The sequence below is a fragment of the Acanthopagrus latus genome, chromosome 2, assembly GCF_904848185.1.
Source record: "Acanthopagrus latus isolate v.2019 chromosome 2, fAcaLat1.1, whole genome shotgun sequence".
Taxonomy (NCBI): domain Eukaryota; kingdom Metazoa; phylum Chordata; class Actinopteri; order Spariformes; family Sparidae; genus Acanthopagrus; species Acanthopagrus latus.
In genome coordinates, this window is record NC_051040.1 from 16,984,400 (window position 1) to 17,007,469 (window position 23,070).

At 41.0% G+C, this 23,070-nt stretch overlaps 1 protein-coding gene and 1 long non-coding RNA gene across 5 annotated transcripts in view; one reads left to right on the plus strand and one right to left on the minus strand.

Moving 5' to 3' along the window:
* The window catches only part of LOC119007300, a 48,562-nt gene that overhangs the window by 21,000 nt on the left and 4,492 nt on the right, over positions 1-23,070 (plus strand). For 3 of the 4 annotated variants that reach the window (XR_005071091.1, XR_005071092.1, XR_005071089.1), the window contains exon 3: positions 20,978-21,111. This is a non-coding gene — a long non-coding RNA (uncharacterized LOC119007300). Of the gene's footprint in view, positions 1-20,977; positions 21,206-23,070 lie in introns of all 4 variants that reach the window. The other variant, XR_005071090.1, reaches the window with a different exon arrangement.
* On the minus strand, positions 1,745-22,126 carry si:ch211-136a13.1 (HHIP-like protein 1). The gene is made up of 14 exons (XM_037076843.1): positions 20,863-22,126; positions 13,622-13,886; positions 12,635-12,914; positions 12,421-12,546; positions 12,195-12,338; positions 10,067-10,179; positions 9,453-9,593; positions 8,957-9,031; positions 8,621-8,747; positions 7,877-8,022; positions 7,059-7,140; positions 6,171-6,253; positions 5,561-5,929; positions 1,745-3,716 (listed from the first exon to the last, which is right to left on the minus strand). The coding sequence occupies exons 1-14, from the start codon at positions 21,145-21,147 to the stop codon at positions 3,049-3,051; spliced, it is 2,904 nt and encodes a 967-aa protein (XP_036932738.1). The 5' UTR covers positions 21,148-22,126; the 3' UTR covers positions 1,745-3,048.

Consider the following 23,070-nt stretch of genomic DNA (forward strand, 5'->3'; position numbering starts at 1 on the left):
AAAAAGTGAGCACAACATGCAGTTTATGAAAATACAGCAATATGAGCTTACTGACAGGATGCTGATAATTAAGAAAAAGCAAGTCCCTTTACAGGTCAGTGTGACAAAAAAAAATATGTATTATTAGTTATAATTAGTAAATACTTATTTTGTATTGCCTAACTGTAAATGAATTTGCATTCCAGTCCATCTATGAGCTTTTACACAGTCTTAATTGTTGCCACACAAATGATTTGGATGTCAGTTGCTTTCCTGCCCTCACACACCTTGTTTTAGTTTTTGTATTTGTAGTTAAGGTGGTAGTATTTGTCTTTGTTGCAAGAATGGTTTGATCATAAATTATACAGTATACATTCCCCTTGGCAGTCACTTTCATGTGTAATCAGCACCAGGTTATTTCACAGAATATGCTGTTGTTTGTATTTTTATTTTTATAGACTAAGCGAAGACAAGAGCAGTAAAAACTTACCAACAGGTTATCTAGATTCATGAAAGCTGCTTGAAGTCATGATATATATATATATACATTCTTTTCCTGCTGGATTGCAGCCCAAGGTGAATAATAACATTTTGGTCCGTTCACTTAATGTTAAGTTGTTAAAGTCTGAGTTCTGAAGTTCTGTTTAGTTGACTGGTTATTTTGCAAATGTTTTTTTTTCTTCTTAAGTCAAGGCTAAGACTTAAGGTTATATTAATTCATGTTCTGTTACAGTGTCAGTTTACTGTGTGATGACAAAGCTCTGACACTGAATAATGTTTACTGATCGGTCAACCATAAACTGATGCAAACACTGTCTCTTACCACTCATGTGAAGATCCTTTTGTGATTTTCCTGTAACATATAAAATCTGATACATGACTGCCTCCCTCTGGTTTGGAAGTGGAAGCTAAAATTAAAACAGACTATGGTAAAATTACATATAGAGCCTAAAACAGCCCTGCACTACAGACCATATGTTTTGATTATTCAATATCTCCTGTTCATTCGCTCTAATGTAATTTTAAAGAAATCATTATGAAAATGTTGTGTGCTGCCTTTCACCTCGCTCAGCTGTGGCACAACAGTATAACCACTCATCCCTGGTCTGTTTTCCCTACATCTATAGATTGAAAACATCGAATGTAAGGAGGCAGGGAAGCTCGACCTTCTCACCCCCAAAACAAATTCTCTTTCAGGTCACGAGATGTTGCTGAATACTTTGAATGCCTAAAAGAAATCTTCACCCTCCCCCCCAAAAGAGAGTAACACAGGCAGAATACCTGACTTGGGAGTAAAGTCATCTTTTTCATTTTAAAATGTAATTCATCACAACCCAGGGAGAAGTTTCCTTTCTTTCCATCTGGTCACCTCATGTGCATGTGTGTATGTTGAGAACTGTACAGTGTCTGGCTAACACATGGTGGCTGGATATTGGCTCGCTCAGTGCTGATTGGGATTATACAGCTGCTGTTTGATCACACTTTTTTCCTGCTTGACCACAGTGACAAGGTGAGAAAAGATGGGATGTTAAAAACTCCCAGATGGTTTCCCCAGATCTGTTAAACAGTTTTGATAAATCTGTGGGAAACAAGGAGCAATCTTCTTCACAGTGCCACATAACAAGAACAGTTTGGGTTTCACAGTGTGTGTGTGTGTGTGTGTGTGTGTGTGTGTGTGTGTGTGTGTGTGTGTGTGTGTGTGTGTGTGTAGAAAAATCAATGTGAGTCACCTTTCTTGTAAGAGAATAATAGAGAATAACAGAAGTCATTTTGCAGTAAAACTTTATTCATATCACGAGCACTCTGTGCCCTCAAATACCTGTGTATGAAACTGGAAACATTTTATTACATTCATCGTACCGAATGTCCTGCATTTCCTTGTTAAAGTTCTTTTATTTTTCATCTTAAAACTACATTCAAGAATGTATCAAAATTCTATATATGTAAACTGCTTTAGAAAATAGACCTGCTGAAATTATACAATACAAAAATACAGATATCTTTATAGAACACACTCGACTGTTTTAACAAGATATACTTTCTTGTTGCTTCATGGATGTCTAGGTACAGTATGTAAACACAACACACAGTAAGAATATGATTCAAGGTTTTCCAATACTCACTCAGTCCATGCTGATCAAAATGTGTAAAAACCATTAAAAAAAACAAAAACAAGTCAGGTTTAAAAGTTGTTAAAGGTGCAGTGTGTAGGATTTAGGGCTACCTATGGGCAGAAATGGAATTTAATATTCATAAGTTTTCTTTGATGTAAATTGACCTTCAAATAAGAATCTTTATGTTTTTGCCAAATCAGAATGAGCCTTCTATATGTACAGAGGGAGCAGTCCACCATGTTGTACCGCCCATGTTCCAACAGTAGCCCAGAATGGACAAACACTGGAAACTGAGGGTTATTCAGTTGGCTGGAGTCTGCAACCTCACTGCTCATTGCCACTATGGCCTGCACACTGGACCATTAAACAAACAATGCACAAAGCTTGGTGACTACTTGTATTCTTGGTCACTAACAAGACAGTTAGCATAGTTAGCCTCAGCAGCTTCAATACGCTTCCACAAGTAAGTGCGCTGAACTGAACCAAACTATTGTAAATATCGATATTAGAGGTTAAAATTAGCTGACAAGTCGGCAAGATCACCATAGCTACGTAAACCAAAGAAGTGTGACTGAAACTGAGTTTAATCATTCGTTTGCTGATACACATCACTCTGAGCGTGGTTAGGTTTTACAAAGCAGTGGACTGAGTGAGTTTAAGTTTAAAAGAAACTCTTATCTTCTGTTCTTGGATCTGAAATAAACACAGAAAGTGTTAAAAGTGATAAACATGGGCATTCTTTTTTTCATTTAGCGGAGGATAAGAAAATAAAAGAAGAACAAACAAAACCGGTAAACATGGAGAAATACAATTCGTGGAAATGGTAAACTGGCATCACCAACATTGCAGAAATGCACAGTCTTCTTCAGATAATCTCTTCCTATAGTATATGTGACGAACTTCTATCCGCTGTCTCTTCGTTTACTTCTGATACTTTTACTTCTCGGGCCTCGTGTTAACCACAGATCACCCCGACATCTTCCCCATGTGAGCAGTTATGTTTCCCAACCTTGGACCTCTTGCACTCCAGCAGTGACCTCTCCCCTCCCTCGCACTCCACGTCATCCAATAGAATCCTGATGCTTTTGTCCGCCTCCCCCAGCGCCGCCCTCTTCATCACGGCCAGCACCGTCCTGAAGCCAAGCTGTCGGCACACTACGGTACCCGCCTTGGAGGTGAAAAGGTCGTCGCACACTGTCCCCCACTCGCCTCGGAGGAAGATCTCCACTCTGCCTCGATCCAGTAAACCATCAGGGCTCACCAGTCGCACTGAGCCACCCCGCAGCCTTCTTCCTCTCTTGCGACCTCTTCCTCGAGGACTCTTAAATACTTGGTTACCCTCCACAGTGACATCCAGCTTCTCTCCAAGCCGTAGCTTCTCCTCTTGAGATTTAAGCAGTGTTGTGTTGATCTGGGGCTTGTAGCCTGTTGCTGTAGGTTTCTGGCTCCAGTATGGCGACTGTGGTGTGGTGGATGGAGAAGGATAAACTTGGTGTAAAGGTTGGGATGTGGAAGAAGGAGGATACTGAAGGGGTCTCCCGTGTCTCCTGGTTGGGGATGTGGTGTCGATTGGGGTTTGAGCAATCCTAGAGAGGGCTGCAGTCATGACGGTTGTACGATAACCTGAGGGAGAGACAGAATCACCCTCTTTATTCGAAGATATGTAGTTACAATGGGTTAAAGATATGTTTTTTCTTTAAAATGATTTTGGGAAATACGCTTGTTTGTTTTCTTGCAGAGTTAGAGGTAAGAAGTTTAATACCACCATAATACTGTAGCTATACTTCCTGCAGCTGGTTAGCTTAACCTAGCATAAAGACTGTGGGAAAGGGGCATAAACGTTAACCTGGTACCATCCAAAGTTAATAAAATCCATCAGTTAGCACCTCCAGCAGCAACGGAAACATTTATTATCTTGTTCTTAATTTGTTTGTACATAAACCAAAGTGTAAAAACACAAATTTGTGGCCTTACATTGGCTGTCTCCAACAACTTTTTGATGCAGTTACATTCTGGTCACTTCTGCACTTTTGTTTAAATGTGTTCACATTCTAAAGACATGTTAATTAGAAAGAGTGTAGTTGGATTTTGTTATCTCTGAATGGACTCAGGTCAGCCTCTACTCCCCGTCTCCAGTTGTTATGCTAGGCGGCTAACTGTTGCTTCATATTGGACACTCAGACATGAGAGTGGTATCGATCTTCTCAACCACATCTGTACAAAAAAAAATGTATTTCCCAAAATTTCACTGAACATGAACTGAACTGAGAACTGAATCTGTTTCACAAAGCTCAGATTTCACTGCAGTTATATGAACTAATGTTATTTTTGAAGACAGGCAAAGACAAGACATAAACACAGACACACAAAGATGAATGTCCAAACTGAGGCTGATGCAGAACCATTTATTCAAAATGAATAATGCAAAAGTACCTGATTTAAATTAAAGTAGTGCAAATACCCAAAACATAAATAACACCAATTACCCTGTGTTAGATTCTTGTACCAGCCGGAGAACACATGCTAACATGCTAGCAGGAATTAAGGTGGGAATGAATGCCAGTTAAGCTAACTACCCTGCAGCTTAACCCAAGCTAGTGCAAAAGGCCCACCAACGCCAATGTTAAGTTTCTAACATCTTGATTGCAGTGATTAACAGTATTAAGGCCACTTGTGGTTTTTTTGTTGTTTTTTTTTGGTGTGTTTTTTTTTATTTTCAAGTGCAGAGATGCTGCAAATGTAGTGCAAAGGCTGGTTATTAGTATCAGTAAGAGAACAGAATGGTATCAAAGAATAACCTGGGTTGATGCATTTTGGATTTCAGATTTATGATATCAAAATACCTACTTACTAACAACATAAAACAATAAAAATGATAAGTTTAATAAATTTAGTGGATTGTGAAGTGGTTTTTTTTTTATTTTTTGTATAGCCCACAGAATAATTTAAGATAAATATTTTGTGTTTCTAAGCAGGAAACGTGATTATTGAGTTGTATATAACCAGAAGTCAGCAAAATATGTCCCACTCAATATTTACAGTGAACCAACTAAGACTTAGCTGCCAAACTAATTACATTATTACACATTTTGTCTGGTATTATTTACATACTATTAGTTTGAGCTGATTTGGAATCATGCTTTTTTATGCATAAAATTATTAATTTCATAATCATCACAGGAAAATTATTTATGTGAATCTGTCATTCGAGAATTTTGCATGGGGAGTCAGAAAATGTTCATTTAGCGATTAACAAGTGAAAATGTAAAACAAAAGTAGAGCGCAGTAGAAGAAAACACCCGCTTTGATGTCAGTGGCTTCTGCTCGCACCAGCGTGTGCGATTGTCTACTGGTTGGTCTAATATTAGTCCTAACAGTGGACCTAGTGGTTGTGTAAATGGAGGACCTAGTGGTGAATGGGTAATCAGTAGAGCTGGCTGGGTAAACAGGTGCACCAGTAGGCCTACCAGTGGGTGTGGTCGGGGCGGGGGTTGTTGCCATCTGGACAGTTGTTGGTGTGGTTGTTGGTTTTATTGTTGTTGCTGTAGTTGTTTTTATTGTTGCTTTTATAGTTGGTGGTGGTGGAGGTGTTTTTCTTGTTGTTTTCCTTGTTGTTGGTGGCGACGTTTCTCTCGTTGTTGCTTTTCTTGCTATTGCTTCTGTTGTTGCCGGTGGTGGTGGTGCCGGCTTTCTTATTGTTCTTCTTGTTGGCATCGGTGGTTTTATTATTATAATAGGTGACTTTCTCCTTGTGGGTGTCTTTGTCGTGGTTGTAGTTCTTCTTGTGGTTGTCGTGGGTACAGCTGTGGTGGTCGGTTTCTTGTTGATTACAAACTCTGCGAACAAGAAAATGCAGAAAAGACATTTGAGCAGCGTTGACAAAATCTATCCAGACTTTGATACATGTGTCGATATTATTAAACTACGTGTTGCACACTGATAAGACAATGACAATAACTGGCATACTTAGTTTCTGAGAATTGAACAGATAAAGCATTGATGAGGTTTTGGTATAGTACTGGAGTATAATGTTTCTACTGTATCTTGGAAGACACATTATATGAAGATCTCCCTTACCTTCTTTGGGGTGGAAATGAATAAGTTTTCCTTTAATCTTAACAGGTGAAGGCTTGATGGTGCATTTTCTTGGTGGTGCTCGCCTTGGAGGACAGGAGAGAAAAAAGTTAGCACATGCATTCAGTTTATTAAATCCTGTTCTGTAGCTAAAGTACTTTAATTACTATGTTAAATACTCGTCTGGACTCAGGTCTTCAAACACTGGCCGCTCCCCAGGTGAAGACGAATAACTACGGTGAGGCAGCATTTAGTGTCTGTAGTCCTTGTTGAGGACATCCCCATCAACCAGATTCATCTTTTTAGTTTAGCTTTTTTGTAATTCAGTTAATTTTAATCTAATTGTATCCACTATAACAGTCCAATTCTTCTTATCAATTGTTTATTTTTATACACAGTTTGTTTTGTGGTAATATATGAAGAACTGGCAGGAGAGAGTGTTAACAAGTTTATTTACTGAATTGAAAGTCCTGCTCTTTCTTAAGTTACAGAACTTCAGGTGCTTGTTTAAGTCATGCTCTCATGTAAAAAAGAAAAATTCCATGTCTTCACCATCAGAAGGGATCAAATCAATCTCAAATTTCATTATCGATATATAGATTTGTTTTTGGAAATGTGCCTTGTTAAGAGATCTGACAGAAAGCTGAATTAGTGTCCTCATAGAATGGGATAAGAATGGTTTTTCAAGAGTTTTTAAAATAAGTATTCCTCCTGGAGTAAAACGTATGAAATATTTAGTGTAGACAAGGTTACCCAAAGCAGCTAATGTCACCATTAGTTGGGACCATCAGTTAACACCCCGAACATGAACCTAAGCTTCTATAGCACACACTCCTACTCTATATGTGTGTATTTCTTACTGAGGTGATATGCTTTTGAAGTGATGGTTACCTGGAAGGGTCCACGATCTTATAGATGACACCTGCTCTGGCTGTGGCACTCGGGGCTCCAGTGGCTAAGAAATACAGTTCACCTAGAGCAGATGGACAGAGGATAAAGAGAGAGAGAGAGGGGTCGGGAGAGTAAGAGAGAGAGAGAAAGTGCGGCGGACAGAGATGAGTACAGAGTAAAAGACAAAGGGGATGATTTGTTGTCAAAACAGAGCGAAGAAGTTTGGCAAGAATGACAGGGGAGGGATAGCGAATGGCAGGGAGACAGGAAGGAGGTGGGAGGGAGGGAGGTATTTACAGCGAGTATGGATGGGATGAAGAAAAATGGAGGGGAAAAAAAGAAAGATGAGCAGACACATAAGAAGCTACAGAATGTGTGTACACAGAAGGGATTTGGACTTTGTTTGAACTTTTCTACTAAAGTCTCCTCAGAGGATCTTTCAAAGGGAGGGGAGAGATTATCTAAGAGCAGCAGCATGTGTCCAATACTCTTCCTCGTAAATCCGACGTCCCTTTGATTCAAACCAGATTTACAGTCAAATAAGACCCTCTGGGTCCCCTTAACGCCTCAGAAACGGAGGCAGTTTCCCTGTAATTGAATATTACAGCATATCAATATTTCAATAAATATAATTCTTTAAAGAAAGAAAGCTTTTAACCGTTTACATAAGCTTTTAACACAATCACACACTACTTCACTGACCTCATTCATGTTTTCCTTTGAATTATGCACGAGAATGTGAAGGTGACAATGAGGCCACGTCTACATAAGGTTTGTGATACATGAGAAGTAAACACACAAACACACAAAGTCCATACCTGCTTCATCCTCAGCAAAGGAGATGATGTATTTATAGTAGCTGTTGATGAGTCTGGGGAATCTGCACGTCTGGTCGGTCCCCATGCAGATCTCATTATACTGCCATTCACCTGAGTTGACGTCCTCCTTCAGAGACATCAGACGCCTAAAACATACAAATACAGCACATAAACACAAACATGCATATCTATGTTTTGACTGTAAACATGAATATAAGTGTAGCTTATTTCACTCCTTATTTAGTGTGTCTTTCTCCAGTCTCACTTGGGTCTAGGGACAATACTGGGTTTGTCGCTAGAGAGTAAATCAATAAATTCCATTGAACCTTTTGCCCTGGCTTGGTGTTTTTTGTTTTTTTTTTGTTTTGTTTTTTTGTTTTTTTTTTTAAATTAACGTTAACTTTAATCAATTTGTGGTTTAAAACACCAAATTATTTTCCCGTTAAAATCTAGGTAATTACTCCTTTGGTCATCCGCTTAGGTAGGTGGCGCTGTCGTGAAACACTAGGGTCCCAGAACTGCCCTTAAACTGCAAATTCCTCCCCTGCAGGAATGTAATAGCGGCAGCTCAGGCTGGATAAAGACAGATCTATGTAATTTTGAATTAGGCCTCTTACTGTGATAAATGTTGCAATCACAGCTACCACAAATTGGACCCTGCTTTTCTCTCTGGTGGTGGGAGGGAACTTGTTCAAATAAAAATGTTCCAAAACTCTGATCTGAGAATGAAGAAGAAACACTTACCCGCTCATGAAGTCCCCAAAGATGTAGAGTCCGTTGAGGTTGGGCATCTGACAGCCTCTGTAGATGTAGCCTCCTGTCACCGATTTGCCCAACTTGTGCGGGTAGGCAAAGATTGGCAAGATGTCATCTAGATGGAGAACAACACATCAGTTTACACTGTTCACAACAAGAAAGCACCAAAGCAACTTGAGCCCACAAATTGACCATAACAGTGAAATAAAGCAAGATTAAATTCAGCTTATACTAGTCTTCAGAAGCTTTGATGGCCTTTAAAGTAATAGTATATAAACATTATAATGATTTAATCCCTCACAGATCATTAGTTCATGGACTCACCCAGCGAGGAGTTCTGGCAGAGTTTTCGATCGTAGCAGCTGAAACCTTCTTTGGCCCTCCATCCGTAGTTGCCTCCTTTAGACATGAACGACAAGTTAGTTGCAAAATGTCAGGGAGGAAGCTATTGTACCAGTCCATCTAAATGTAATTTTAATTATATAACTATTGTTTGGCTGAAAAGAAAAACGCAGATTATGCTCCACCAGCTGTAATTAGATGTTTATTTCTTACCCTTTTTGGATAACCAGATCCCATTCACCTTAATTGCTAGGGAGAGGATGGAGGTTAAACTATAGAGTCTGACTCACTGTCTGTGTGGTCTCTGTGGGAACGGTTTCACTGTATGCCACATGGTGACGAGTCGAAAGTGACAACCCTCTCATGCAAGAGTGAACCACTTCTTTGGGAGTAAACAAAGACTTGAAAGCTGTCAGTGTGATAACCTAAGCTGAGGGATTTGTACTGGAAAAAAAAAAGAAATATCTCTCCAAAGCACCTTTCACAATGAGATCCACCTCTTCATACTTGTTCTGGCCTACATCACCGCAAAACATCCTGCCCCGGCCTAGGCCTGTCACGGGGTCACCGCGGTCGATGGAGCAGCGCCACATGTTGCGAACTCCATAGGCATAAATCTCTGCAAAAGGAAGAAAGACTTAGACTTTGGCACAAAAGGGGACGTCATTTTTGAGGCTGTATGCAGAACCCAAAGGCATTTATCTCTGGAATGAGCGGTGACTTTGTATTCGTCACGGCCTCAAGATGTGTATAAAAATGTCAATGTTTAGTGAGACATTCACTTTTGATTTCTTGAGTCATGCTTTCCACTGCAGTCCCACATGATGACAACTAAAATAAACTATAGATTCATGTTTAAAATGGTGCCTTGAAGCAACATTATGTGACTATTCTACCTTTAAATAACCATTTCAAATTCATGCTGATGGAAAAGTGCAACTGACATGAAGGGTCTGTTTATATTTGCATTAAAAGTGACAAGTGACAGCAACAACACAAACTTGGAGAGAAGTAGCAGCGTCCCAAGTGCTGCAGAATGCACACAGCACGTGTGGATTGTGCAGACACTACAGGATATTTTAAGGGATTTACCAGGTCGTGCTTCTTTTTCGGACAAGAACGGGTTGTCTGAGGGAATGGTGTACGGGGGTCCATCATCGTTGTTCTCGATATCAACACGTAGCGCCTTGCCGAGCAGCGTTGACCTGTCCGACACAGAGAGAGAAGGTGGGAGTGTGAGAAAGATTTAGATAGGCTTCAACTCTATTTTTCTTTTTAACTAACATTTAATATTTTTTTAACTCCAAATCTCTTCACGCTGTTCCATCAGTGTCTATTCTACGAATTGCATTTCCCTTTGCATTTAACTTCCCTACTTTTTGACTTCCACAAATATTTTCTCTTTCCCATCTTTGTCTTTATTGCTGTTGAACCAGGCAGCTTGGAAACCAAATCGTTCTTCCTCTACATCCAGCACCTCCCATTCCATTTTCAGCTTTCACTCTGTCCAGCCATATGAGCTAAATGTCCTCTTCCCTTTTTTGTCAATTCATTTACTTTGCACCTTTCTCCTCCCTCTGCCCTGATTGCTCTCGCCTCATGTCCCCTTTTCCAAACCCAACTTTCACTCTCTCTCCCCTCCAAACACCAGTGCGTGGCGGTCCGCAATGTGTAGTGTCAATATTAGACTTGGCAGGGTGCAGCCTCCCTCATTCCCAGAACGGCTAATGCAGCATGTCAACAGAAGCCCTCAGAAAAACTGCCTCAGAGCTAGACGCTAACTGTCTGGAGAAACGGTGTCAGCATCTCACGTAAACCTCACTAAATGATGCGTAAACCATTTGTAACCAGCTGCTGATAACTGAATGCTTCATGAATGTTTTCATCGGAGGGTATCCCCGGGTTCTGCTCTGAATTTGGACGAACAATACCTTAAATATTCGAGTTTAGTTTTCGCCTCCAAGTGAACTTAAAACATCAGAAGGAATTTTTTATTTTGGCATGAAGCTGCAACAGTATTTTTTGCAACACTGACTGAGTCGGTCCAGGAATTTCTCAACCCGACAATTCACACTGTTGTAATGATTACCCTCTTGGAGTATTGCGCAATGTGTATCCTGTGGATGAGCAACAGTAAAGTGACATTTGAGTCAACGTGGGTTTCACCAAATGAAAATGAAGAGTGACAGTTGTAGTTTATAGCTGAAAGAGATTCATGAAATACACCCATCCACATGCCAACATATACGTCACATCTGTACAATATACATAAACATACGCCTAAAGATACAGCTGACCTATCTGTTTAACAGATTGAATGACATATAACATAAAGGTCATGTGGTTTGAGAGGAGAGTAATGTTTACCAACACAGTGAAAGGCAATTATTCCCTGCAGCCCCTTTAATGAAAGCTCATTTTAGAATCTACGCTCCCATCAAACAATGATGTGCTTCATTCTTTTATTTTTCCGTTGGTCTAAAGAGTATTAACAACAGGTCATCCCTGCCTTGTTAATCCAGCGGTAAGGTGTAAGATGATATTTGATATCTATAAGGGATGAGATCTCAATCAAACCTGGACTAGAGTGACTATTGCTCTGCAGGCTCAGGCGTGTCTCTAGGTTACATGTTGATGATATTTGTGTAAACAGATCCTCGGTTTATGGGAGTTTTCATAAGTGGAAGATAACAAGTCTTCACAAAGCTATCATTTATTGTTGCCACTGATTACCTTAAGAGTCTGCACAGTGAGGATTTGAACCTTTTCATTAGACTTAATTTAACTGGAATTTAGTCTTAGATGGGATCTCACTTTTGGCAGAACCGGCGGGTTCTAACTGGGCAAGTTAGTTTTATGATGAGCACCTGTATCATTTTAAAACTTAACAACCCCTTTGAGCAATCTGAAGGGATGTGTTTATCTTATTTTGCCATATTACGTTAAATTACATTTAAGGCTAAAACTTTGCAAGGAGAGAGATTGTTCGAACAGTTCAGAGCCGAGGTTTTACCAGACTCGTGTCCTGGATAAATGGCTTTTTTTTTTTTTTTCAGGTTAGCTGTTGTAGCAAGAAAACATTTTACAACAGCAGTATGCTGCTTGTGGAATTTGATGCAAGGTGTTAGAAAATATTTGAATCAACATAATCACGCACCTCCTTCAATCATCTTTGTTCAAGGGACAGCTGGTGTTGACTGTCCGTTTAAATAATACCTACTTGTTCTGTGAATTGCCGAACTTGCCAAATGGGTCCCCGGCACGGCCACCATCCCCGATGAAGATGTACAGATACCCGTCATGGCCAAATAGAAGCTGTCCTCCATTGTGATTGGATGCCGGCTCTACCACCTCAAGGATGGTTCTGAGGCAAGACACACAACAGATGGATGAGACAAACACTAACTGGCAAACACATTGCATCACAACTAAAAGTCTGGTCTCACCTCTCGGAGGAGTGGTCCAGCTGGTTGTCATCGTGTGCTGACAGTGTGAACTCGCTGATTCTTATCCTCTCCTCCTTCTTGACAGACACAGAGTAGTACACATAGGCTTTTCTGACCGTGGTGAACCTAAGCACAGAAGAGAAACAGACGTCACACTACACATAAGAACACTGAGTATGATGCAAAGCAGTACTGTTAACACAAAAGTATGGACCTCGGGTGTAGGGCTATGCAGAGGAACCCCCTCTCGTCTCCAGCCCACGGCGAAGTGAGCACAGCGCGGGTGAGGTTGAGGAAAGGACGGTCGATCCTGGATCCGTTTGCCAGATACACCCACACGTAGCCCAGCTGCTCCGCCACAAAGAACCGGTGGGTTCCATCGTCTGCGTGGATCATGGCCACAGGGTTACGGAGCCCGTTGGCAACCTCCTCCAAGCATAACTCCAGACATCCTTTAGGATCCTCGCGGACAATGCCAAGGTTAGCATTGAGCTCTGGGGAGAGAAAAGAGGACACCGGACACAGAAACCAGGAGTAAAAGGACACGATTAATGGATCATTATCAGAACACAAAAATAGGAAATTGTTACATCATCTTTTCTGCTTGTTTCTTCCAACCTTGCTAAAGTAACATTCAGCCCACTAACGTACACATTACTCCATCAGTTGTGTCTTTTTTTTCTATATTTTTTGATAATGTTATCACTGGGCTGACTGACATGGCATTGTTTGATTGCATATGGATGATTGTTACTTGTACAGTGTTAGACATGTTTAAATTTAATTGACTCGGTCGCAGCTAGGCTATGCCCTTTTGTTATGCCATCTTGCTGTTAGTTTCCATATAAAATACTGATGGGCTAGCATCACTGTCCATGCAGCCACAATCAAATCTCCATGAATTTGCTGACCAAGTTTCTGCTATTTGACATATTCGCGTACTGTAGCTGTAACTACGAGGGCAAATTCTACTTATGTCTTAAAAACTATGCTTTTCATCATCATGTGCAGACTTAGGAGTGGCAGCGTCGTCTCATAAATCATAATTAGACTTTCCAGTTAGTGCAAGTTTCTGTCTATGACATCCTGTTGGTTCATGTTGGATGTTTGTGCAACTAAAAATATTAATCTTCCAACTTTTAAGACAAGTTCAAGCGTCCATTGGTGTTTGTGTTCCTGCTGCCGACGTGTAACGACATACCTGCATTGGAAACTACGTTAGGATAGCAGTACTGCCTGTCCTTCAGCTCCAGGAAGTCGCAGAACCTTCTGCGATCTTCTTCTATGGTTGCCGTCAGGTTCGAGAATTGCTGCGGGCCACCCAAGTCTTCCAACAGGAGACTGAGTGTGTAGCGACACTGGTGCCAGTAGTCGGAGCAGTAATCACCGCACAGGCCGGGCAGCATCCGCATAGGTGTGTTGGCATCTTCGGCGTCGTACAGGTGAGCGGCGTACGGTGAACACTCCTGCAAAGAGGAAAGATGACTCAACAATTAGAAAGTGGAAAATTGTCTTATATATACTTCTGGTTCCATCTACATAGATCTTCACCAGTATTTATACGCATTAACTCTACTTTAAGGCGATGTGTTTATTTCAGAGGCACCTAGAGTTTAAGGACATTTGTGTGTGGATCACTATAAATACAGGATTTATGCACTTATTCCACCGCAGCTCCTCCCTGCCTCACTATGACTGGTCAGGCCTGGGTTATATACAGGCTGTCTGTCTGAGTGCAGCCTGGTATAAATGGATCCCTGGAAGGTCCAGTCATAGATTAAGTCACAACCACACTGTCCACACCCAAAATGGTGAGCTTAAGGCACAGGGAGCCACGACACCCAAACCATCATGTGGTCGACTGGTGCTCTTTAACTCAGCGCCAGATCAGCCTGAAGGATCATCACCAGGAAACAGAGCTAAAAGCACAAAACGCTCACTTAGTTAATCAGAAATTGTTTCCCGTGCTTTTGCTTAAACGCAACATCCGTCATGTTTTGTGTTCCAGATTAAATAGTGACATATCATTTTGTAGTAGATGAATGGTAAGATGAGTGCATTTTCAAAAGAGTGTTTTGGGAATTTAGGGAAGGGAAGGGCCGCAAGCAAAAAAAGTCTGAATAATTTAGCACGTCAGAAGAACTTAGACTGACTCAAACTGATTAATAGTACACAGTTGTAAGGCCAAATGTTGTCTCCTAGATCAATATGCGTGGTGCTGTTATTGTTCAAAATAACTTTGCATTTAGTCTTGGGGACGCATAAGAATAAGGTCACTATGGACAAGTTGTTTTTTTTTTGTTTGTTTGTTTTCTGTTTTTCTTTGTATATTTTTGAAAAACATTAACAAACAGAAGTAACAGAAAATGCCAAAAAAAATGCCAGCCACAGACTGGCCTGGACAGCAAACCCCGGTCACTTGTGTGACCGTCTGGCCCTTTGTATGTCCGCCATCCACCACAACCACCAGTGCATTTTATTCACCAGAAGAAATCTCTGAGCACAATCCAGGCAGCGATTATGTTGACAGCACAATATAGTTCAAAAAACATTTTAGTCATAGTCAGATCACTTTGTAAACGAAAGGGTTGAAAATGCCCAAATACACAAGAAGATTTGACTTTATTTGTACACCTTCACAGTCAGACTCTGCTGCATGTGTGTCTGTGCTTGTGGCTGGATCTCCTAAATAATTTCTGCCTTTATTTCTTTGTACGTGTCAAACTCAAAATACCCTATTAATCATGACACATTATTAATTATGAATATAATACAGAGAGGGATGAAAAAAGTAGAGTCTGTGCGTCTGTGTGTGCATGTGCTGCTGTGAGTATTAAGTTATTAATCTATTGTTCTATGTGCCTCCAGGTGATACATGTCTGTGTTTCTGCATGTGCATCTATTATTCAGTTATCTTAGTAGTCCTATCTCAATTTAGCCTACATTTTAAAGGAGTCCTTTTATGCCCATTTTCAGGTTTATCATTCATATGTGCCAAACTTGCCACGAAGCATACGTAATGCAAATGTGTGACATGTGACACAGTGTAATGTCACAAAGCCACTGATTTAAAGGAAAGAGCACTGGCGAGGCGTTTCAGGAGCAGTCTTTTCTGTGGAAGGGGGGAGCTTCTGTCGGCATAAACTGTGGCATTTTTAACTTTCAAGATCTTTTCATTTGCACAAGAGCCTATATAACAGACTAAGAAACAAATGAAAAGCATGATAAGTCTCCCATGGAGCTCCTGTGCAGAAGGAGGTCCAATTTGCAAAATATGCTTGTGTGCACCAATTCCCTCAACTTCTGTGGTGCAAGTAATCGTGTAATGGCCACATGCTGGCTATGATAGCATGTAAATATTTTCCACATGATAATATACTGTATAATGAATCAAATGTTTTGTCTAATAAACTTCCGCTGCTCTACAGCCTCTGTGGAACCCTAAAATGAATTATTATTGATGAAAAAAGAGAAGGGGAAGCTAATTGTGACAGGGAGTCTTTTGTGAAATTACATGAAAGTACATTTCTGGGCAGAGATCAGAGCCTTCCCGTGAAGCAGCTTTTAAAGGCCGAAACAAAAGCCAGTCTGAGCTGCCGGTTCTGTCGATGGAAGTAGTTCCTGCAGCACACTGGGCTGTGGAGCAGATGTGACTGCATTTTTATGGTATTGAAAGCCAGAATCATTCAGATGTTTCACATAAAGGTGTCTGAATTTTCTCCCACTGAATTTGAAAAAAACACAGGCTCTCTCTCATTTGGGCTCCTACTATCATAGGGTAGGATAAATGCATGTTACTACTAACATCTGTTCCCTAACAATGCCACCACTTCAAACTGCCATAATTTGGTGTTTACGCTGTACAGTTTAGAATAGACCGAGATTCAAACTTCAACAGGAAAATAAAACCCTTTCTTTCCGTCTTTTTTTTCTTTTAGTCACTGACTCCCCATACTGCACTGAAAGGTCTGCTTGGTTTTAGTTATTATATTGAAGGAGAAGAATCATGGCAAACAGATGGCTGATGTGTGTGAACCTGGACCCCCAGAGAGAAAGAGAGGGCTAGGAGGGTGACTTCAGGGAAAAATGGACAGAGAGGAATTTTCGTACAAGTAGTAGAGTAGACATAATCCAAGACAAAGTAGACATAATCCAATCAGATTAAATTAGTACAATGAGAGTAAAATGGGTGTGGGAACTGAGCACCAAAATGTATGATTGTGGGCAGATGAGAAAATGAAATACACAGCAGCGTGTGTTCAAGATTTGTTGTGGTTTCAGGCATTTTCATGTTGTTTGGAAACTCTAGCATACAACATGCAACTTTTTTGCTGCTGCGAAGACAGTCTAAAACATGCAGAAACACACCACTGAGAAGTGCTTATTAAAAATGCAACAGAGGAGACAGCTGAACCAGAGTTTTGTTGTTCTGTTAATGTTCACTAAATGGTTTTGAAGATGCCTTAGGTGAGTTTTGTTGTTATTCTTTATTTTGCTCAGTCAAGATGTTGTGATTAAAAGAAACTGAGCAATAACTGCAGTTGTAACACACAAATACATACTTTGTAGTGATATTTATCCATCTAGGTTGTTTTTGTCACAAGTTTCACAGTTTTGGAGAAATCAGCCATGGAAAAGTCAAATGTAATAGAATTAGGTGGCATTTGGCTACTGGTGGTCAAAGCATTATTTGAAAAACTCAACAGTAATGGCTCTTTCAAGAAATCGTGATTTGGGTACTCAAGCTAATCCACAGATGTTGTGAGCAAAACTATTTTCTTTCCCTGTCACCACATAGAATGAAGCATACATCTATCCACAGAGGAGAGGTCTGCTAACTAAGCTAACTAATGTTACAGCTCAGTGACAGAGGACGCCATTAAGTCGTACATTTCACAGCTGCCCTGCCACTCGTCCACTAACCAGCCCAGAGACATTGCAGTGATGACAGCAGAGGAGGTTGGTGTGTTTACCAGGGAGACTACAGCTCATAATCTGCTGTTGGCTGTTTGTTATACAAACTAACAAGAAGACAAAACTTTTACACCAGAGTAGTTCCAGAGCACCCAGGGGTGCGTGGACACGGAAAGACATCCGAGAACATGCACGTGGCCACAGGCATAGGTCCCACCAAAATGTCCCTTCCTCTTGTCTGTGCAGCAGGCTGCAGGTTCCTCCCATCGAAAAACGTGTTGGTTGTATTTAACACACTGAGTGCAATCTAATTCCAAAGCTAAGAAAGCAGTCATCCAAACAGACGATATCTCCAAACTCGGCCTCTCACGGCTAAAGAATCGATGGATAAATTAAACTAAAGAGGAACCGTCCCTTTAATGTTTTAATTAAAGGTCCCTTAAATCTTCATGTGCCTGTCATGAGTTTATTGATTGTTTTTCTGGTTCATCTAGCTATGCTTCGTTATATCTTTATCTCGCTACCCTGCTTTTCTTCCTCCTCTCTTTCTGTCCTGCAGGAACTTGATATATCCTGTATCCCTGGCCAGCGGAGGAAATGGTTGTTTGTTTGGTTAGTTAAGCTCGGGGATGATGACAATCTCCCTCCTGTCTCCCTCAAAAACTCATTTTCCCTTGTGTTTGTCTGGCCGTCTCTCCATCTGCCTGTCGCACTCTTCACTGTCTCATTGATATCAGTGCCAGGAAGCTCCAGCAGTGCAGTCGGAACAGAGGGCCTCAGTGTGTTGGGGTTTACCCAGTGTAAGTACCCTGGCAGTGGGATAACATGACCACCATCAGGGCATCTTTTATCTCGAAACCATCGAGCTGGGAGCGAACAACCACAGACGGGGTCTTCCTTCAAAGCTCAAAGAAAGAACATAGCTCAGTGCTGTAGTGCACTTTAACTTTTTTTTTTTTAAATGGACAACATAAGAAGTTTTGTTGTAAGATTACTTTTTAATGCCTGCAAAATAACAGTTTCATTCAAACAGTTCCTATAAAAAAGCTTGGTTAAGTATAGGTCTCCGTGTGACGTCAAAGAAGAGGAACCCCTTTCTAAGTTTATCATATGAACTCCGGCTGTATATTCCTCAAACCTAAACGAAGTGCTCAGGCGTACGTGTGCTGCAGCGCTGTTATTAAACCCAAGACACAGCTTGCTCTGCTTAGAGAGAACCACTGAAGGCTGTAATTACCACAATGATAGAAACCTATATTTTGGAAGTCGGATAATTTGTAACAGTCTTTACATAGCATATGATGTAATAAACTGCCAAGAAGTATGTTTTTTCCACTATTTTTGGTGCTGGTATGAAAGATGAAAGTGTTATTCATAGGGCACCCTGTTTGTTCTGGCATCTGAAGAATGAAGATCTTATCTGAAGTGAATGTGCCAGGCTAAATTTGTGCTGCACCTATCCTTCATTTTGCACACACCATCTGCACGTAGCGTAGTTTCTGAGCTAAGTTAGCACCTAATTATGCAATCAGTGTGTGCGACACATTCTGCCAGTGATTTAGAGGTGGGAGTCTAGCGCTGGGATCTGTTTAAGATTAGAAAACTCAAAATAGGAACCAAAACATGGCAACTCTAAAATAGAGATGTCCATTAGATGACATAATATTCCCAAACAGACCACAATCTTACTCAGGAAATGGCAGTTTCTGCTGTATTACTGATAAAATTGTCATAGTAACATTTAACTTTAGAAAGTTTTTTTCAGGCTAATGTAGAATGAGTCGGTGCTGAAGTTTTTTTGGGCTTAAAGATGTTATTTGTAATATCTGACCAGAATTCAAAGGTTGCTCCAAAATTTAATGGGGCAGCCAAACTACTTACTGATGCTCAATATACGTTTTGAAAGTAGCTACCAACAATTAGCTATTTTACTCAGTTAGCGTTAGGGTTAGTGGCGAAATTAGCTGACTGAAGTTTGCCAGGGCTACGACCTCGGATCACAGGGCAAGTCTGTTAAGATAGGCAGACTGTGCCCAGCCTCTAAGACCAACAGTTGGCAGTTTAGAAGACAGGGCACACAGTACAGAGGTGATTTACAGCAGCTCAGAACCTGGCATCACCAGCTTGTAAATACAGCTTGTAGCGCTGAAATATCGAACTCTGTGAATTAAGGACTTATTTCAACTGGTGAACAAGACTGTTATGGTGAGTTTGAATGAAGACAGCCTTTTTCTGTTCAGTAAGAAAATACATGTAAAAATATCTCCTTTCTTGACATTTTATTTTGTTTATTTATGAAACACAGTAGAAATACCAAATTCAAACTATGGTATTACAGGATGGGCCGGGGCAAAACATCGAGACTGACTGTATCTTCAAAATGTCATTTCTTTATTGATTGTTTCAAGTAAAATTTTGGCCATATCGTACAGATTGCCCCTTTAATTAAATTTAAAACAAATTCAGAGTAGTTAAACCCTTGAAGGGTTTTTTTTTTGTTGTTTTTTTTTTTCTGGGAGGGGGAAAAGTAAATGCGCATTTGAATCTTTTCTCATAGAGTCATTCTGCCTCAGGGTCTGGAGACCAGTGAACTCATTATGTCTGTCTCATGTCTCAAGACAAGATGCTAGACAACTTCTGGGAATATTCAAAGTTATGAATCATGGGTACCTCTTTGTGAATTACACAAGGAAATGTGAGTCAGGTCGTCGTTTGACCATTTCAAGTAAATAACTTGATTTGCTGAAACATTTTATTATCTCATAGTGAGCTACTATGTCAAAAATGTGCTTTCAGAGTTTTGGCTCAAAGGATTTAGCCACAACTTTCCCATCAATCTGTCCCTTCACCACAAGTTGGAGAGTTTCCTTGCACTCTGTTATTCGGTTTGTTTAGTTTGGTAAAGCCCAATTACAAGTTTACCTATCAAAGACACATAAAAGCTAGTTAAAGCTGCGGCTTAGCTCTACAAGCATGAGTAAGCACCTTCTAACAGATGTCCACAACACTGTGCAGCCAATAAAGCACATGTTTTGTTGGTTACTGCTCTTTGTTGAGACCGGGTTCTCAACAAACCATACCACAGTTTTCACAGACTGGCTTGGTGTGGTTATTTGTCATCCGCTGAAATATAAATGGCATTGTTAGTACTATTTTTATTATTATTCCTCTTCCACTCAATATGCAGACTGTGCTCACAGGGGTGTAAATACACTGGCTGCCAAAACCAAGTTTCCGAGTTCGGACTGCAAACATCCGCAGTCAGACAAATTTGCACCTTGCAGAAGAGACACATTTAGGTTTACAAACTCTATGACTGTACAGTCACAGCAACACAAACTGTACTTTCATGGGGATTCCACAGTGAAAATTACTGTATGTCAGGTATTTCTTTACTTTATCAAGTGAAATCTTGAGGAGTCACAAAATCAAATAAGACTGATAACAAAGCTACAACATTTGGATGCCAAGTAAGACGAGAGCTTGGCGATGATAATAAGTATTGGAGTAATTAAATGTTTCTCTGACCTGGCAGAGGATGCTTCGTATGTACTTGGCACAGGTTGCGTAGCCTGAGCTGTCAAAGTTTTCCATGATGCTGTAAAAGCGGACTGATATCTCCTCGTCTTTCTCCACATCGCAGCATCCGAACTTGGAATACTCCTTACAGAAGAGCAGTGGCTGCTGGGGCTCGAATGGAGGCTTGTAGTCCAAACACTGGGGGTGACAGCTACCCCACCAGGCCTGGAGGAGCAACGGCAGGACGAGGAGAAGGAGGTGAGGGAAGAGGGCGTGCTGCAAATTAGAGGTCATGGTGCGGAAGATGCTGTCCTTCAGACCAGGATTGTTCAATTCTTGATCCAGTTGCGCAGTGAGTCGAAGCAGCTCGTCTGTGGTTTTTTTTCACTATAATGAGTTGACTTGTTGAATGACAATTTAAATGTTACATCTCCACCAGCATCTGTCAAGCACAAGTGTGAGACTCAAAGTAAGATTTTCTGAAAAGGTTTGAAGCAATGGTCGTCCTCATTTGCTCTCTTTAGGCAACTGTGTCTGTGTGTGTGTGTGTGTGTGTGTCAAACACACTGAGCCAGCATCACGTGTGCGTGCAAGTTGGCCATAGACCAACAAAGTACAACAGATTGCTCTGTGTACATATAGTAAAGTGAGGCGAAACTGATCCGGATCTTTTGATGGTGAGTCCAGGTGGTGTGTGGCGCTGCAAACACAGAGTATCTTCAGAAACACCTGTGGATCACAATATATTCTAGAAAGAGAGAAAGTCTCCAAATACAGAAAATGTCTGGATGCCAAGCAATCCTCCAAAAACAAGCAGTCAGATAGCTAAGAAGAAATCCAGCTTCTTAGAAAAAGGGCTAAATTAAGAAGGCATTTTGAAATTTTGAAGCTGCACCCTCAGGCGTTGTTTCTGCAAAATATTTACGTCCCGCTCGGCGTCACTTGGAGAGTCTCGCTGTGTTTGCTCCGGACATGTGCTCATTTGCTGCAGCAGACGTGAGCCGTGCATACAGACAGCAGGAGAGAGTCGGAGAGAGAGGCTCTTTCATTCAGACACAGAGCCACGCTGCAGCCTCTGCCTAGATCCCTCCCCTCCTCGCTTCTTTCCTCCGCCTCCTCTTCTTTTCATTTGCTCCTTCACTCTCCTACAAAGGCACATGCATTCCTTCCCATAGCATGCGGTCCATATTGCCCTGAAGTTGCAACTTTCCACCTCTCTCCTCCCTTGCGGCTCTCCCCCGCTTCAGCATTCCCAGACCCTCCTCTCTCTGTCTCTGCCGTTTCCAGACAGACTCACTCACACTGGTGTGTGTGTGCGCGCGTGTGTGTTTGTGTGTGTGGTCAGATGGATCAGGACGTGTGCTGGAAGTAGACACCAATGGACTCTCCAGGCATAAATCCAAATCTTATGCTGGAGAGCAGAACCAGCCAACATTGCTTGCATTCAGCAAGTCTTTGTAGCTGCATATTGTCATTTTCTCTAACGTACTAAAGGGATTGAAAACAATACTTTTATGTCAACACTGGGCCGTGTGACTGCCTGTGAATAGGGTCACTCATACTGATGAACCCATAACCCAACTCTGTAATACCCCTCAGTTCTAGGAAGTGTTTCAATATATTTCAGCTCATTGTTTTGGTTTTGTTTTTTTTCCCATCTTGTTTCACTTTCACTGCTTCATTTTTTGGCTGCCACAGACTGATAGCTGTATGCAAAGGAGTTCTAAAAACCCACTGTACACTGCCTGTTCAGCACCAAACTGCAGATAGACACATTTAGCGACCAGCTAGCGAACACAGTGCAGCGTCTAAGCCGTCAGCTGGCCCAAAAATCAGTTATTTCATGTAGAAATAAGCAGAGACAAATATTGCACAGATAGTTTGTGTCAACAAAGGCATTCAAATTGCCACTCAGGTCTCTAGTTTATGCACTGCACATCAGAAAAAAAATTGTGTATAGGTTGACTGCAAAGCAAAGTTTATCATCACCCATATTTCTATCAATTGGTCATCAGCGATGATGGCTGCAGTTATTATTACGGCTGAATGAGAGGAAGTCGGTTGAGGTAGTATAATGCACTTGGAAAAACTGCTGACTGCTTTTACAGCACAACACAGAAGTTCCACGAAGCCCCATTAACCCGATACCCAACTGATGTGACTGTTGGTTTCTTTGGGAAATTACACCTTATGAGAATATAAATCAAATCATTCTTT